The sequence below is a fragment of the Bison bison genome, unplaced genomic scaffold (genome assembly GCF_000754665.1).
Source record: "Bison bison bison isolate TAMUID 2011002044 unplaced genomic scaffold, Bison_UMD1.0 scf7180017864327, whole genome shotgun sequence".
Taxonomy (NCBI): domain Eukaryota; kingdom Metazoa; phylum Chordata; class Mammalia; order Artiodactyla; family Bovidae; genus Bison; species Bison bison.
Genome location: NW_011494899.1, coordinates 7,449,022 through 7,465,358, shown reverse-complemented (window position 1 = coordinate 7,465,358; position 16,337 = coordinate 7,449,022). Strand labels below are relative to the sequence as shown.

The following is a 16,337-nucleotide window of genomic DNA, read 5'->3' as shown; positions in this document are numbered from 1 at the left end:
TAAAACTTTAAAGAACCAACATTCTCAGGATGACTTAATCTTTCCATATTACTAAAGAGAAAAATCACATATAAATTTCAAAGGATGGTTAATAGATAAACTATGGTAAAATTATGAAAATACCACACTCATAATTATTCTTAAATTAAACAAAGAGAAAATGTATACAGTATTTACCTGTATTTGTTTTTGTCCTTATATGCTTTGTGGATTTTATCAGTTACTGGTTTACAGTTGGTTACTAGACTTTTAGTGACTGGTGGCTGTGAGAAAACACAGACATTACATCAGGGCAAAGCCTGGGGTGAGGCAAGGGAAGCATTCATCTCAAGTGCAAGTTTTAAGGGCGCATGAAAAGATGAACCAAGATGAATCAGTAATCAAGATGAGTATTTTGATGCAATATTAAAAAAAAAAAATCAAGTTGGCATACTATGGCCCACATACTAATTGTCTATTTTTTAAATGAAGTTTTAATTTTTTCAGAAAGAAAATAAATTTCTAACAAACTAATGGACTGGTCTATAACAATACTCATAGGCCAAGCTATCATTCTTATAGTCTAATTAGAAAATACTTTATCCTGTGCGTAATTCAGGTAATTACAGAAATGAAGTCAACATCTGGCTAAGAGTTCATTCAAGTAATGTCAGCCAATGCTGCCACTATCACTAGTGCTTGTACTCAACAGTTATCTGTGTGAGCCTCAAGACTGACCTGTAACTGTGAGCAAAGCAGCCCCTACTTAATTCTTAGCACTCAAAGGATATTTGCTGATTGTAAACCTTATGCCAGATTATTTGGTAAAATAATAAAATACTCTGCTAATAAATGAAGATGTATGTATTTCTTAAAAAAAAAAAAACAAACCCAACACGCTAAAATCCCTCAATAACCTTTCATCATGCCTATAAAAGGGCAAGACAAATAACTGCATAGATCATCTTCCTTAGAAAAGAATACGCTTCGGTAAGTTCTATATAAGTACAGGGGATTGGCAATTCTACAGTCTTACTAGGAAGCCAAAGTTTATAGAGAAGGAAAGAAAGAAAAGTTAAAAGACGGACGTGGAAATAAAAGGTAGTGAAAAGACAAGTTTGGAGTGAGTGCCAAGGCAGGCTACACCTGGGGTGACTTCAGTGGCCTCTAAGGCAACCTGTCAACACAATCTCAAGGTGGTCCTGAGGACAGTGAAGACCAGAGAGGCCTGGTCCGGGGGACAGGCTGAGGGGACATGGTTTAGGAGCCCAGCATACTTCCTCCTCTCGTCAATGCTCTGGGATTGCCCACCAAGAAGATACCAGAAGGGACAAATCAGGACAGCCTGGAACTCATAGCTCACTGTCCCCCTCCTGGGAAAAGGGTGTACCCAGATCTTTGAGAGAACTTCAGTTATCTTGACACATAATAAAGGGTGTTTTTAAACCAGGATATTGATATCCAGATGATTCAGAGTTGATTATATTAGCTTTGTTGGGGGTAATTCCAAATGTGGGGAAAACAGAAAAAAACTATCACTGTTTGAAAGAATGTCTTTTAGTCTACACAACCTAATTTCTTCTTTTCAACTGTGATTCTGTTCTCTCAAGAGGCAGGGAAAACACCTACAATGATTACAAATGTGCCTTTTTAATCTTTAAGAACACACTTGTAAAGAACTACTAACGTGTGTAACAGTCTGGGTTTTATAGACCGATTTTCACTGTACGGGCCCAACATCCCAGAGAAGCTGTTGCGCCTCACGAGACAAGCTGCTGATCTGTTATCAGCCAGGCCTCCCGAGGGCCCACAGCCGGAGCTGGTCTCAGACCCTGGCTGCTGATTCTTGCCTGTTCACCCCACTAAAGCAAACTCCCTTAGGCTGACACCAGGTCTTACACCTTACCTCAGTTTTATTGACTTCATAGTTTAGAATATTTAGAAAGCTGGCTTTCAGTGACACATATCTATACACCAACCCGTGTCATAAGCTGGACTGACCAACACACAACCAGCAATACGTACAGCTTGTCTGCATATTCCAACAGCTGTCAAGGTGCCCCTCACATGTCTCGTCATGGGTGGGCTTCCCTGGGCCCTGAGACACACCATCCCTGCTGTGTGCAGTGAATGCGAAACGAATGACTGCCTTCTTTCAGAAATCAGACTTGTAACTGATTATTAGAGTTACTTGTAACTGATTAGAAGAGTGATTACGTTACTCTTCTCTACATTCATTTACAAACATCTTGTCTCCAGATAATTATAGGGCTTGAACATCTGCAAGGTGGTCAGTTTTTAAAAACATGTGTTATTTTGGACTTCCCTTGTGGTCCAGTGGTTAAGATTCCCACGCTCCCAATACAGGGGACACAGGTTCAATGCCTGGTTGGGGAACTAAGATCCTGCATGCTATGTGGCCAAATAAAATTTTTAAAATTAAAAAACAAAAAAATTACTTAGGTTTGAAAAAACATTATTTTGATTATGAAAGTTATCTATTCATTACAGAAAATATGAAAATACTAGTATGAAAAAAGATATTAAGAACTACCAGTAAAAAAAAATAAGCCAGATACAAAAGACTATACGATTTTAAAAGAAAACTACCTATGATTTAACCACCACCTATTTTGTAAACATTTTTTCCATGTGTGTGTATTTGTGTGTGTGTGTGTGTGTGTGTGTGTGTATGAGTAAAATTAATTGTAAGCATCACATAAATGGCTGTATTATATCCTTGTTCCATCAATTCTAAATGCAGATTTTTTTTTTTTTACATTTTCATTTCTTTGAAACTGGGATGCATCTTACAATCAACAAAGTCTTCCAACCATTTCAGCCAAGTGGCACTCTAATACATTTGTGTGCAGATCATCTACTGACCCTACTGGTAAGATCCATCATCAAAGCAACTTAGCTTTGAGGAAAGATGGGGTTCAATTTGATGAGTAGGCCAGAATACTGGAGTGGGTAGCCTTTTTCTTCTCCAGGGGATCTTCCCAACCTAGGAATCAAACCGGGGTCTCCTGCATTGCAGGCAGATTCTTTACCCACTGAGCTATCAGGGAAGCCTGAGTATTTCCTTGGTTAATGTTTAACAGGATTGCTCTCCTAAGCAATGAGTATACTCCAGGGTTACCTTCTGCCATCCTTAGTAAAAGGTTGTCTGCTTATAGAACATAAGCAAGTAATCTCAATATTAGCTTAAACCATTAGGGAGGAAAAAAAGATATTCCAAAGAAAAATATAAATTATTATAGATTATTGGTGCTACTGATTTCTACCAGACCTATAAACAGAGAGCCAGCTTCTAGTTTTTGAAGTGCTGTACAGAAATGATAGTAACACCCAATAAGGATGGACTCTGTTTTACATAAATGAACCCATATCACTCACCAGATTCGGATCATAGTATGCTTCCTGAGTTGGTGGGATGTTGTTTAGCTGAGTGATATTAGCAGGAAGCATTTTCGAACAATTTATTAACATGTGTTCCAGACCTGTTAAATCCTAACAAAGCAAAAATAAAAGCATAAACCTTCTACATACAAGTAATGCTTGTGGTTTTAAAAATATGTTAAAGTCACCAAAGTGTAAGTGCTACCTTCAAAGAGAGTTTGACTGTATGATTCTAAAAGACCCACTAAAAAGAGCAGAATGAGACAATACAAACAACTCATCTTTGCCTCAAAGTGGAACGTACAGGACCGGGAGGCCCCTCTGATACTAGGTGAGCCAGGGGATCACCAGATGGGTGTCCTCCAGCTGGAATCCTCTTGGTGCCCCTTATTCCTGAGTGTCCCACTCCTGGGACTAGAGGATGCCAAGGCAGAGGGGACTCTGCAACACCACGGGTCTGGCTGAGGGCTCCACTCAGCCACATCTGAAGCCCCTGGATGAACCTGTCATGAGAATCTTCTATGCAGTTATGGTCTGCCTCTTCTCCACACAATACTATAGCAATCCCTAATGAAAGTCTTAAAAAAAAGTCATCCTATGAAACACAAACTTCAAAACTGATTTTAATCCTGGCATTAAAAATGGACTAGTTGTGAACACCCTCGTTTACTTGTACTTGCATTACACTGAAGTATGCAGGGGAAAGAGAAGGTATCAAACTTAAAAGTTTCATTTAAAATGTCACAAAATTGGGGGGGGGGTATAAAATTACAATACCTGCAAACTTAAAGGCAAGTCATGAATTCTGGTGGCCAGCGTGCGGATTTCTCTGTCAGACAGGATGCCAGATTGGTCTGTGTCAACTTCATCAAAAACTTGCGATATGTTCAGCGGCTGAACTGCACTCATGAGATAATAAAAATAAGAGAAGGCAAACTGCATGTCCTCGGAGTGGCGCACTTTGTGAAATGACGTCTTGTCAAATTCTTCAGGGAACCTGTCCAAATGTAACACATTGTGAGATCTGGATACTTACAACATACATGGTACCCCACACTTGTGGCATCAGAATCTTACTTCCCTCCTGCTGAGATAATACTTTCACCACACTAGTTATCAAGTGTCAGAGCCATAGATGCAGCAGAGAGAGGATGTGAACTTCAAGCTGCCCTGGCTCTGAGCACAAGCAGAAAATTCAGACGTAAGCGAGACTTACATGTCTTGCAGTTCCTGCATCACGATTCGGTCGATCATGTGAGGCATGTGTGCAGGGACTTTCCGAGATGTGAATCCAAACTTGCTGTTTAGAATTTTGTTCACGTATCGGAGGGAATCGGCGAATGTGTCTTTTAGCTGCCTCCCGGTGTGCTTGCTGTCAGTAAAGTAGGCCAGTTGTGTCTTCAGTGACTCTTCTTCCTGAAAGGAGAATTCCACCCAGCACAGTGTTACATTTACTGCACAAGGGTCCTGTGTTAACAAGAGACGGGGGTACTACTTCAGGTAGCATGGAAATAACTAGTCACTGTCGTGTGGGGAAAATGAAATGAGCACTACACAGGTCTCCTTCTGCATCCTAAGACCAGGGGTCACCTGGTCGAGTTTAGTGAAAGTATCGCAGACAACAGCTGTTTATAGGGTTTTCTTCAGGGACTAGTCATTGACCATGAGATTTCACAGCCCATTACAATGCAACATTTAGAAAATCGATTTACAGTCCATTTGAGAGTGCTTTCAATATGAAGTTATTTCTACTGGTGAAATCAAAGCAGCAAGGACTTGAGTTTTGAAGACACAGGCTAGAATACAAAATTGGTTTCACCATGTAACAGTGTTAATACTATGAAATGTAAAGAGCCCTGTCAAAACCACCAAGAGGTGAAACTGAATGGGCTGAAAGAATATCGGCAAAGAACCTGAACACACTTTACAGAAGATGAAAGAGTTTTCATGAGTTTTCTCAAACTCATGAGAGTATAGATTGATATTAACTGCTGTTGGGTAGTCTGTGGAGAAACAAGCAGGCTTGCACACTGCTTGTCAAAGGAGGAAGGGGTGCAACATAAAAGGACGTATTTTATACACACTAGACCCTTTAACCCAGCAATTCTACCTACAGAATTAAAGCTTCCCCAAGAGTAAGACATATGTACAAGAATATTTATTGCAACATTAGGTATCTGTAATTGCAAAACACTGGGAACAACTTACAGCTGTTAAAAAACAAGGGCGGTTTGCCCACATACTACCACATCAAAGGTGACTACAGAGCAGTGTGTATATAACTCCACTGCTCCAAAACAAACTATGTAGTTTATACAGCTATAGGAAAATAATTGAAGAATACCCACCAAGCCACATATTCATAGTGACTGTCCCAAGGAGATTAAGGAAGGGAGGAGGAGGAGGCCTTTTCCTTTTTTATTGCTTTTTTTGTGTTTTTTTTGCATTGCTTCAATTTTTACCACAAGTTTATGGTGCTACAATTCAGAAAAAAGGAGGGTGGTGGTAGTGAGGACTCAACCACCAGTAAATGCTACCGTGTCAGGGACAAAAAACACCCTGGAGACAATGAAAGGAATGAAACTGCACCCCCTTCACCACTCTCCTACAGCCTAACGTCTGCTCAGGCTGTGCTCTATTCATGACCCAACCTAGACCACAAGGTTTTTTCCTCGGTCTGTTGACTACTCCCCACTTTTCAAAGGTCCCACACTTCAGTGGATCCTTATCACACGGCCACAGTTCTGGCCTCCCAGCTTGCTCTTTGAGTCTCTAAGAGCACGGACCCTACTGACCACCCTGCGCTCCTGGATGTTAGCAGAGGGATGGCACTCCCAAGATGCACAAAGGACCCCCGGGCACCGTGAAGGCTGTGGTAAAGGGAGGGAGAGCTCCAACTCTGAGGACCAGCTCACACTCATCTGCTGTTGTGACATAGGGAAAGCTAATGAATTTGTCTGTGTCTCAGGCTTTCCGTTATTGGAAAAGTATGTGATCTGACTGCACAAGGTATGCAAAAGCGGTTTTTGAAATAACATACCAAGTGAAGATAAGATACCATCACTGCTCTGCTAGGAACTCAGGGTATGCCCCTGGCTGATGACTTACTCACTCACACAAAGGCTGCTTCTGAAACTGCAAAATGGGGACAACAATAGCCGAGACCCTTACAAGGTGTTTTTATTGTTAGAATTATTGGGAAGATTCCTGGAGGAGGAAATGGCAACCCACTCCAGTATTCTTGCCTGAGGAGAATTCTTGCCTGAGAACCCCATGGACAGAGGAGTCTGGTGGGCTACTGTCTATGGGGTCACAAAGAGTTGGACATGACTAAAGCAACTTAGCCACATGTGCTGAGTTCAGTGGCGGGCACAGGGAAGTTCTGAATAAACAGTAGCTATTACTTTATCACCACCGCTAACAAGGTTACTTTTTTCCTGAGCATGGGGAGGAATAAGGCTGCATGTAACTTACATCAAGCAGATCTTGGAAATACTTTTTCTTCTCCCATGGCAAAAAGCCCAGGTAACTGTCTGTGTATTGCTGCAGTTTTCTTCCAGGTACCACTTCATTGCCACCAGGGTAACTGTTGGCATTTTCCTCTATTTTTTTCTCTTGTTCTTTCCCTGTGATTACCTTTTCCTGTGTGTCCTTGCTTTCCAGTGGGAAAGTCAGAGATGAAAGCTTTTCTCTTGACACAGTTCTGCCTCCTACTTTAGGAGTCACGGTTATTGCCCTGAATCTCGCTTCCAGGGGTGGAATCTGGCTCTGGGAATGGTTGTTCACTGTCATTGTCACTGCTGGAACAGGCGATGACCCCTGGCGTCTTTCAGATGTTCCTAAGTTGCTTTTGTGAGCGTCTTTTGCCAATGGGGCCTCCAAACCGCCATTTCTTTGCTCTGTCGTTAGAGGGTGACTTACTGTTAACTTTCCATTTTGTGGGTTCATCAGAAAAGACCTCAGCAAGGCTGACTTGGACAGGTTGTATCCTTTCATGGTGATGTCTCCACGTTCTAGTTGCAAATCCAAGTTATTAAGGCTCAACTGGGTCTCTTTTGGAAGGAGTGAAATATTGACCTGTGGAATTTCCACCTCCACTTGGAATCTTCTTGTTGTGTTCACATCATGTCTCTTGACCTTAGGGAAGCGTTTTTCTTCAGGGATATCCTCAAACAAGATTTCCGCCTCTGGAAGAAGTGTTGTGGAGCTCATTGAACTTTGGTAAGCCTTCTGGGTGGTAGAATTCCGTTTGGGCTCCTCCCTCGTGTCAACCTCTACTACTATCTGGATTTTGAACTCCTCATCATTTTTACCTTGAAGTGTGAGATTAAAATGTATTGTGGTCGCGTTCATTCCACTGTGCATTAGGAGGTGGATGGTTTTCCACTTATTGGCGATAGAAGCATGTCGGATTATTGGGTTGTCGCTATATGCACCTTCGATCCCCTTTTTGGCTATTTCTGCAAAGCTGAAATAAGGCAGGCATTCACCTTTTGGAATAACATAGTGAGTCTGGTTTGGGAGAAGAGTTACTTTATACAATTCATGAAAATGATCTAGAGGAAAAAACACAAACATGACTTTAAAAAAAAACTACACATTTTCCCCCTTTTCCTTTAATTCTTAGGGTTTGAGTTTTCACTTTCTAAGAGTGACTTTAAGTGGACTTTAAAATAATCAGAAATTCTACCACAAAAGCTATTGGGCTAGGGTTCTTTTGTACTTTCTGAAGCTATCACTATCACTGACATGGAATGCTGGGGCTGGTTCACTACCAAGGTACGACACGATTCTGGACAGCAAACTCCGATGGTCAACGTCTATAAAAAAAGAACTTTCTGACCAAAAGGACCTTCGTTAATAATCCAGCAACAAGATCCAGTATTCTACCATGCTTATTTAATCAACCACTGGTCTCTTTCTATTGTTCCCCAATTAAACCTTCACTGTATATTTTCAACTAAGATAAATCTGCTTAGGTTAAGAAAAAAAAGCAGACTAGAGCAATAACAGGAATAGATGCAGCTTCAGTGTCTATGGCTTTCTAAAGATCTGTGTCCTCTTGTAACTCACAATTCGTTTGGATTTCAGGCTGGGAAAGGGCTACCTAGAGAATAAATAATAAAAGTGACCCAAATCCCCTCTATTTATCAAGGACTGTTATCCCCTTATTCTAAATATGTTTTTATGGCAGTAAATATACCTTGCCCACAGTCGCCAGCATCGAACCCACAGGATAAGACATTGCAGGCTTGATCACAGAACTTATCGGCCAACCAGGAATTTGCACATCCTTGATTACAGTAAGAGACGCCAGTCATTCCAGCACCAAAATGCCAGGGCTGTCCGACTCCGATACTTCCGGTGCCCCCAGCTCCCGCAATATAGCGGCTGGCACCACTGTTACCTGGAGGAGGAGGAGGAGGAGGAGAGGATCCTGTGGTGCTTACAATCTCGGGAAAAAAAGACAGCTCCTAGTTCTCAATCAAGACTGATGCATGAATTTCTACCAGGAAAGGTTCACCCTGTTCTTCAATAGAAGATTTTATGTAGCTTAAAAAGAGACAACCTGACAGTGAACTGGGTGTGGGATGACCAGGCCTTCGCACTTAGAGCTGTGCGACCTACCAGTACAGGCCTTGGATGTGCTCCCGGGGACACGTGTAGATGTGTCCGGAGAAGCAGATGATTCTGAACACTGTGACTCTGAGGACTGACGAGAGCTCATCCTAATGCAGGCGCCAACCCCCTGCCCGAGCATCACGGCTCTACGAAAGGCCGAGCTCTTGGGGCTGCACAGGCCCTCTGGCACGGCTGCATTCTCTGCCTGAAGCAGTGTGTATTTTTCAAAAGTGCCTCTGACAGATCTGACTGAAACACAAAGCTTTGTTTCTTCCAACACTCTTCTCTTTCCCACACCTGCTTCCTCACGTGGACTAGGGAGATGACAGTGTCTGCACCTACTCTCTTTTCCTCTGGTGGCTGAGAAATTTAAGTGGATAATGGAGGATGCTTTCTAAGTTTAAATGCTTTATAAACTGAAAGGCAATAAATAAATGTAAAAACTTATTTCCTCGACAAGTCCAAATATAAGTGTACAAGACAGGAAGAAGAAGTGCTAAGGAGATGAGATTATTTATTTCTTCTGTGTCTCTTTAGTCGTTCACTGACCTGGAGCAATCTGCTGACAGCCACTGGCCGTGAACTCCTACAAAAACCAATGAGAGTGAGTGATTCTTGCTCTTGAGCTCACATAATTAAGGGTAGGACTGATTTTCATATTTTTGAATAATAAAAGGCATTTGCAAGTGCAGGGTCAACATGGGAAAATGCCCCCAACAATGATAACGTGAATAAACTAGGTCACGGGTCCAAGAATGATGGCTAATGAAAAAAATTCCAACAACATAGACAAGTCACACCTGAACACATCCTCACCAGAGCAGTCACCACCGTCCCAATCACAGGCCGAATTATTACAAGCCTTGTCACAATAGCCGTCTTTAATCCAGGATCCTGGGCAGCCCTCAGCACAGTTGGGCACAGGCCATGTCAAATACACCTAGGATAAAGCCAGAAAGAAAATAAAGTGGTTTCTGACTTCTGACACTTATTATGATCTTCCTGACCCAGGGATCGAACCCAGGTCTCCCACATTGCAGGCAGATGCTTTAACCTCTGAGCCATCTGGGAAGCCCTATTCTTAAGCTAGGATTCCTTTAAAAGAAAAATCAAACAAATGGAGCCTGAAGAAGGGCCATCCTGTAGTGGCTTCTTGGTCCCGCCCAGCTGACAGGTCTCAGCCGGCAGTCACTCTTTTCTGTCACTGGAGGAAAGCAGACTCAGCTTACAGGTTTAGTCTCACAAATGATCTTATAAATAATCTATTGTTAAATATAGCAGCAATACGCCAGACTTAAATCCAAGTGTAAAAGTGTACAGGTAGAAAGTGTGCAAGAAGTCACTGCTTTTCTGTGATGCTGTTGTCAGCTCCTGAGTGGATTCATGTATCGTCTCATCGCAAGGCTGAAAAGGGGGGCAGATGACCTCTCAATGTCCTCACCTCCACACGTGAGGTCGTGATGAATTAATCAGCATAGCATCCTGAGCTGTGAACAACTCTGCTTTCAAAACAGCTGACAGGCTACATGTGTGGTGTGTGCTCAGTTGCTCAGTCGTATCAGACTCTCTGCAACCCCATGGACTGTAGCCCAACAGGCTCCTCTGTCCATGGAATTTTCCAGGCAAGAATACTGGAGTGGGTTGCCATTTCCTACCCCAGGGGATCTTCCCAAGCCAGGGAGCAAACTCTCATCTCTTGCGTCTCCTGCATTGGCAGGCAGGTTTTTTACCACTGCGTCACCTGGGAAGCCCTGCCCTGCTATATGGTTGCTTCCTAACATTTTTGAAAACTTTTAAAATCTCTACATCTTTGCACGGTCCAGCTACTTGGAAGGGCTTTCTTCATCTGGTTAACTCTTACTTGCTCTTCCAAGCTCATCTCACTCCCGGGATGGCGATGCCTACACAGCTGACACCTGTAACATCTGTGCTCAGGACCAGTTTTTCCATCTTGCCCCTCAAAGCCAGAGTGAGACCAGCTGCCTTGTGACACTTCAGCCATGGCTTTAAAGCACTACGTTGAGCTAAATTTGTCTAGGGTGTTTTGCTGACATGGTGAGCACAATAGTTTCCCAGTGATTTTGCTTTTCCTGCTGTTGCAGTAGCGGAAAACACACAGGGTGGGTTTGGGTGTTGAGAACATAAGGAAGCAAGGTTCCTGCCGCAGGAACTTTTCTCACTCCCTGATCGTTACCTCTCCTGAGCTCAGCACTCAAAACTGCTCATTTGGACAAATCTGAATATGATATATATACCGATTTCCCTATGTCCCATCTACAACTTCTAAGTAACTCCTAGACCAGGAACCTCTTAGCTACTCACCTTCTGACCTTTGGAATGACTGTAGAAATCATCTGGCCAGACATCTTTTCCAAACATGACATCATCATTCAGGTAAATGAACTTCTGGGACAGCCCTTCAATGCGATGGATGTGACTTTCAATAGCAGGTGAACTGAAGGTGGGTAAGTGGCTCAGATTTCGAAAAACATCCTTTTAACAGACACAAAACAAACAAGACAGAAGAAGGGGAATGAGAAGGGAGTTTTGTTTTGTTTTTGGAGAGAAATTAGGGAGGGAGGTGAATGGAAGGATTAAAGGAAGGTGGAAGTGGAGGAGCGGAGAGTTGGGGGATGAAATGAGGGACCAGAAAAAGAAAAGGGAAAGACGGAACAGGAAACTGCAGCCTTGTAACACATGGCAAGTCTCTACCTGGTGCGTGACTATCGTCACTCGGGGATTATCAAGGTTCAGCCAGGATGGAATCTGCCCATTGGTGACAATGAAAATGTTCCGAACCCACGGTGCGTGCCTCTCGATAGATCGCAGTGAGTACCTCAGCTCTTCATTATCTTCAAAACGGCTGGCAGAGACATCTTCATCTTGCTTAGACTGAGGAAAGCATGGGGCACAGAAAGATAGAAAATACCCCTAAGTCACATTACCCCCCGCCCCGACTGTCCCCTCTGTGCTCAGGGAACTCCAGCAAACTTTCAAAGACTGCATCCAGCTTTTAAACTTAAAAAAAAAATGCAAAACACTCAGCATATTTAAAACAACAACATAAAAACAGCATTTCTTTCACACACCTTTTCAAAGAAAAGGTTCTTGGCTCTGAATGTGGGTCATTTCAGTTAGTATTAAGCAATGGCAGTGACTGGGAATCAAGTCACTCCTCCGGAAGCCCTCTTCCTTCTAATAGGTGCGTGTGCGCTCACTCATGTCCAGCTCTCCGCAACCCCATGGACCACAGCCCACCAGGCTCCTCTGGCCGTGGAATTCTCTAGGTAAGAATACTGGAGTGGGTTGTCATGTCCTCTTCCAGGGGATTTCCCAACTCAGGGACTGAACCCACATCTCCTGCATTGGTAGGCAGATTCTTTACCATGAGCCACCTGGGAAGCTGTCTTCTAATACAATGACTTATAAATCTTTAATAATCAAAACCCTGAGTTTGGGTTCTAAAAGAATCTCTGCCTTCCTTACCTGGCTGATGGCACTCAGATCCCATAATAAATATGCAGGACTTATGGTCAGTTCCTTTCCATTGATGGTCATATTCTTCTTCGTCTGCTTATTCAGTTCTTGGAAATCTTTGGGATTATTCAACTTTAGAAGTGCTACACTGGCCTCCGAATACAACTGCAACTATAAAATAATAGGAGAGTTACATGTGGGAAAACTGAACAACAAGACATCTTTAAATTCCCAGTTGATCCTTGATCTTAAATATAAATAATATATATACTACATATTGTGTACTAACCAAACTATGTGCTGTTTACTATACCCATTAAATATATATTGCATAATTTAAAAGATTCAAAGTTTCATATACATATTTGAAACAGCAAGCGAGTATCGTGGAGAGAAAACTTACATGGGCCAGACACATTTCCCAAATGAACGCAACAGACCAGCTATTTAGAAACAAGAGAGTTGGGGGCTGTGACAAATGGGACATCTCAGGCCCCATCTGAAAATGCAGCCATTAATCAATAGGGACAAAGGCAGCCAGATCCCTGGAGAGGCCGGAATCCCTAGTATCACATGAAATCTCCCAGTTTTCAACGGTGGCTCATATAGTTTGGATTGTCATGCATACAAACAAAGCACATCTGGTCCCCAGTCTGTGACCTCTGTTCTAGAATACTGCCCCTCTGCCTACACTGGGGGAAGTCCTGCCAGGTGATGGCGCTGGAGAGCACTTCTGTCGGCAGGTGTCTCGCAGCACTCGTGCCCTCACCTAGTCCTGGCAGGGCTGCTTGAAGTGCTTGCTCAGGAAAACCACCTTCAGGGGCAGTGTTTTCAAAGCAACCATAAATCCAAGAGGGAACATCACACACATCAACTCATTTTACAAGCACATTTCCCCACCTCGACCAGAGTCCACACCACCCTTGATAAGTGTTTTTGTTGTTGCTTTAATTCTGTATCATACAATTTCCTGTGAAGAGAGGCTTTCAGAACTGAAAAAGCAGGGAGAGGGTTGAAAATCACTCATCTAGGACAGCAACACCCTACTGGTGAACTGGCTTTCCTAATAGGGTCAATTTCTTTCTTAATTTTTAGCCTTCTTAATTTATAAAACAGAGCAAGGGACTTCTCTGGTGGTCCAGTGGCTAAGACCCTACGCTCCCAATGCAGGGGGCCCAAGTTGGATCCCTGGTCAGGGAACTAGATCTCAGGTGCCACAACTAAGGTGCAGCCAAATTTTAAAAAATAAATAAATAACAAAACAGAGAAAGCTTTTGCATCTGCTGCTGCTGCTGCTAAGTCGCTTCAGTCGTGTCCGACTCTGTTCGACCCCATAGACGGCAGCCACCAGGCTCCCCCGCCCCTGGGATTCTCCAGGCAAGAACACTGGAGTGGCTTGCCATTTCCTTCTCCAGTGCATGAAAGTGAAAAGTGAAAGTGAAGTCGCTCAATTGTGTCCGACTCTTCGCGACCCCATGGACTGCAGCCCACTAGCCTCCTCCGTCCATGGGATTTTCTAGGCAAGAGGACTGGAGTGGGGTGCCATTACCTTCTCCCTTTTTTGCATATGCTACATGACTATATTTAGGTCATCCTGCAAAGTTTCCTGAGTTTATGTAGGCCAAAAGTAGAGGTCAGAGTTAGAATTTCATTTATATCTCTTCTCCTTTGTATTATGTAGACACTAACTCTCACTGCAAATTGTGTGTGTGTGTGTGTGTGTGTGTGTGTGTGTGTGTGTACGCACGTGCTGTCCTCTTTACTGATCGATCTCTCTCACCTAACAGTATCTGGTATACACAAAGCACTCACCGCAGGCCTGTTCATGCCGCTGCCACTGTTCTGCCTCACTCTGTAGGAGAGGGATTGGAGGCAGGCCACGCAGGGCAAGGTCCTCAGTCTGTTCTAAATACCTAACAGCTTCCCTGTCCTCCCCCAGCCCCCCTCCCATAGAGACACTCACAGAACCTCACAGGGCTCCCTGGAGTGCAAAAATCACTATTCTAGGATATATAAACGTCGTACTTTAATATCCTAATTTAAGTTTAAATTTATTGGGAAAGTGAAAATCGCTCAGTCCTGTCCAACTCCTTGTGACCCCATGCACTGTATAGTTCATGGAATTCTCCAGGCCAGAATACTGGAGTGGGTAGCCTTTCCCTTCTCCAGGGGATCTTCCCAACCCAGGGATGGAACCCAGGTCTCCTTCATTGCAGGCAGATTCTTTATCAGCTGAGCCACAAGGGAAGCCTAATTATGAAAGTGAAAGTACCCTTTATTAATCTCTTCTACTCAAGCTGCTTTTATTCTAGAAAACTACTTTGAAATTTCACAGGAATTTGTCTAAGAGATGGAAAATTGGAAAAGAGATGAAAACTAAAGAGCTTAAAGGAACGTTTGTATGTATGAAAAAAATTTTCTGTCAACTGTCTTGAGTGGTGTAAAGGGTCCTGTGTTGGCCGCTAGGTGGCACCCTAATCCCAGATGCCTTAATTACTCTTCAGGGAAGACAGGAGGTGGTAAGGAAACCACAGTGTGGTGAGTGCCTCAGGCTGGAGTTCTTAGCTTGGGAATCTGTGGGTCAACTGGTTCCATATATAACTTCTTACTTGAGATTACAAGTCAGTCTTAATTCTTTAAATTACAAGACAGAACAAGTTCTACACCCACCCCCTGCAGACCCATAGCCAGACATGTAACATGACTGAGAAATGAAGTTTTGCTATTTTTTAAGCCACTGGGACTTTAGGATGTTTGTTACAATAACATTATCTAGAATGATGTGACCGATACACCTTTAGATGGTAGTGTGAGGTTAGGGACAAAAATGTGCCAGCTAATGCCACTGAAAAACAAATTAGCTCTTTTTAGTAATTACAGAACTCAAGCAACTAGGTCTTAGTATGTCCTGGTGGTTTTCTAAAACTTGTATCAGTTTCAGAGGTGCCTGTGTTTAATCTACCAGAATGCTCACTTGAGAAACAAAACCACAATAAAGGGTGCCTGAAAATGGTTTTGTTTGCAAAACAAACAAAATTGTATATGCTTTAAAAGGTTCACAAGATGGCTTCAGGGAAAGCACTGGAAAAAGGGGCATTAGTACAAACATTAATACAATTTACTATGACCTTGAACATGTCATGCCTTGAACAGAGGTTTGAGGGGTCAGAGTCCAAGTCAGACAGTAAGCTGTTCCCACCTTGCCCAACTGTCCTTCCTACAGAAACAAATTATCAGTAACTGATCAGCCTTCGAGGATCACATGTAGCCTCCTTCTCTTTGGAAACTTGTCTCTGATCCATGCAGATCTTTCTTTCTTGTCTCCAAAATGCCAGCTCATCCTTGATAGCTAACCCCATACTATCCTGTTTTGCTACCTGACCACTACATATACAAATATATTGCCTCCAAAACAGCCTGAGGACAAGTGCATGTCCTCCATTTCTGCACGCCCACGCAGCAACCAGCATCACTTAATTCAACCAAAAGTGAGAATGCACTTGACAGCTTGGGGAAGATCTTCTGCCTGCTCTAACATATGTTGATGTGAACAAAAACAAAACCCAAGAAAACAAATGAAAAATTCACCATGAATGAAAACGTCCAAAAAGAAAATGATTTAGAGAAAGCTGAAAATAAAGACCATGGATATATGCTGCTGCTGCTGCTGCTGCTAAGTCGCTTCAGTCGTGTCTGACTCTGTGCAACCCCAGAGATGGCAGCCCATATATGCTAGTATAAAATAAAATTTTTTTAAAAGACCATGATAACCTGATTTCTCAAAAGTTGAATTCTGTGTCCATCACATTAAAAAAAAAATTCTACAGCAAAATTAGAGGGTAATTAATCAGATCACA

General features: G+C 42.8%; 1 protein-coding gene across 1 annotated transcript in view; it reads right to left on the bottom strand.

Moving 5' to 3' along the window:
* Window positions 1-16,337, bottom strand: part of GNPTAB (N-acetylglucosamine-1-phosphate transferase, alpha and beta subunits) — a 74,398-nt gene that overhangs the window by 11,439 nt on the left and 46,622 nt on the right. The window contains exons 8-17 of the mRNA XM_010853439.1: window positions 12,490-12,651; window positions 11,716-11,895; window positions 11,326-11,496; window positions 9,820-9,943; window positions 8,585-8,788; window positions 6,856-7,937; window positions 4,598-4,797; window positions 4,159-4,378; window positions 3,379-3,492; window positions 178-263 (exon numbers count right to left, since the gene is read on the bottom strand). Of these exons, the coding sequence (XP_010851741.1) occupies window positions 178-263; window positions 3,379-3,492; window positions 4,159-4,378; window positions 4,598-4,797; window positions 6,856-7,937; window positions 8,585-8,788; window positions 9,820-9,943; window positions 11,326-11,496; window positions 11,716-11,895; window positions 12,490-12,651 (2,543 nt within the window). The remainder of the gene's footprint in view (window positions 1-177; window positions 264-3,378; window positions 3,493-4,158; window positions 4,379-4,597; window positions 4,798-6,855; window positions 7,938-8,584; window positions 8,789-9,819; window positions 9,944-11,325; window positions 11,497-11,715; window positions 11,896-12,489; window positions 12,652-16,337) is intronic.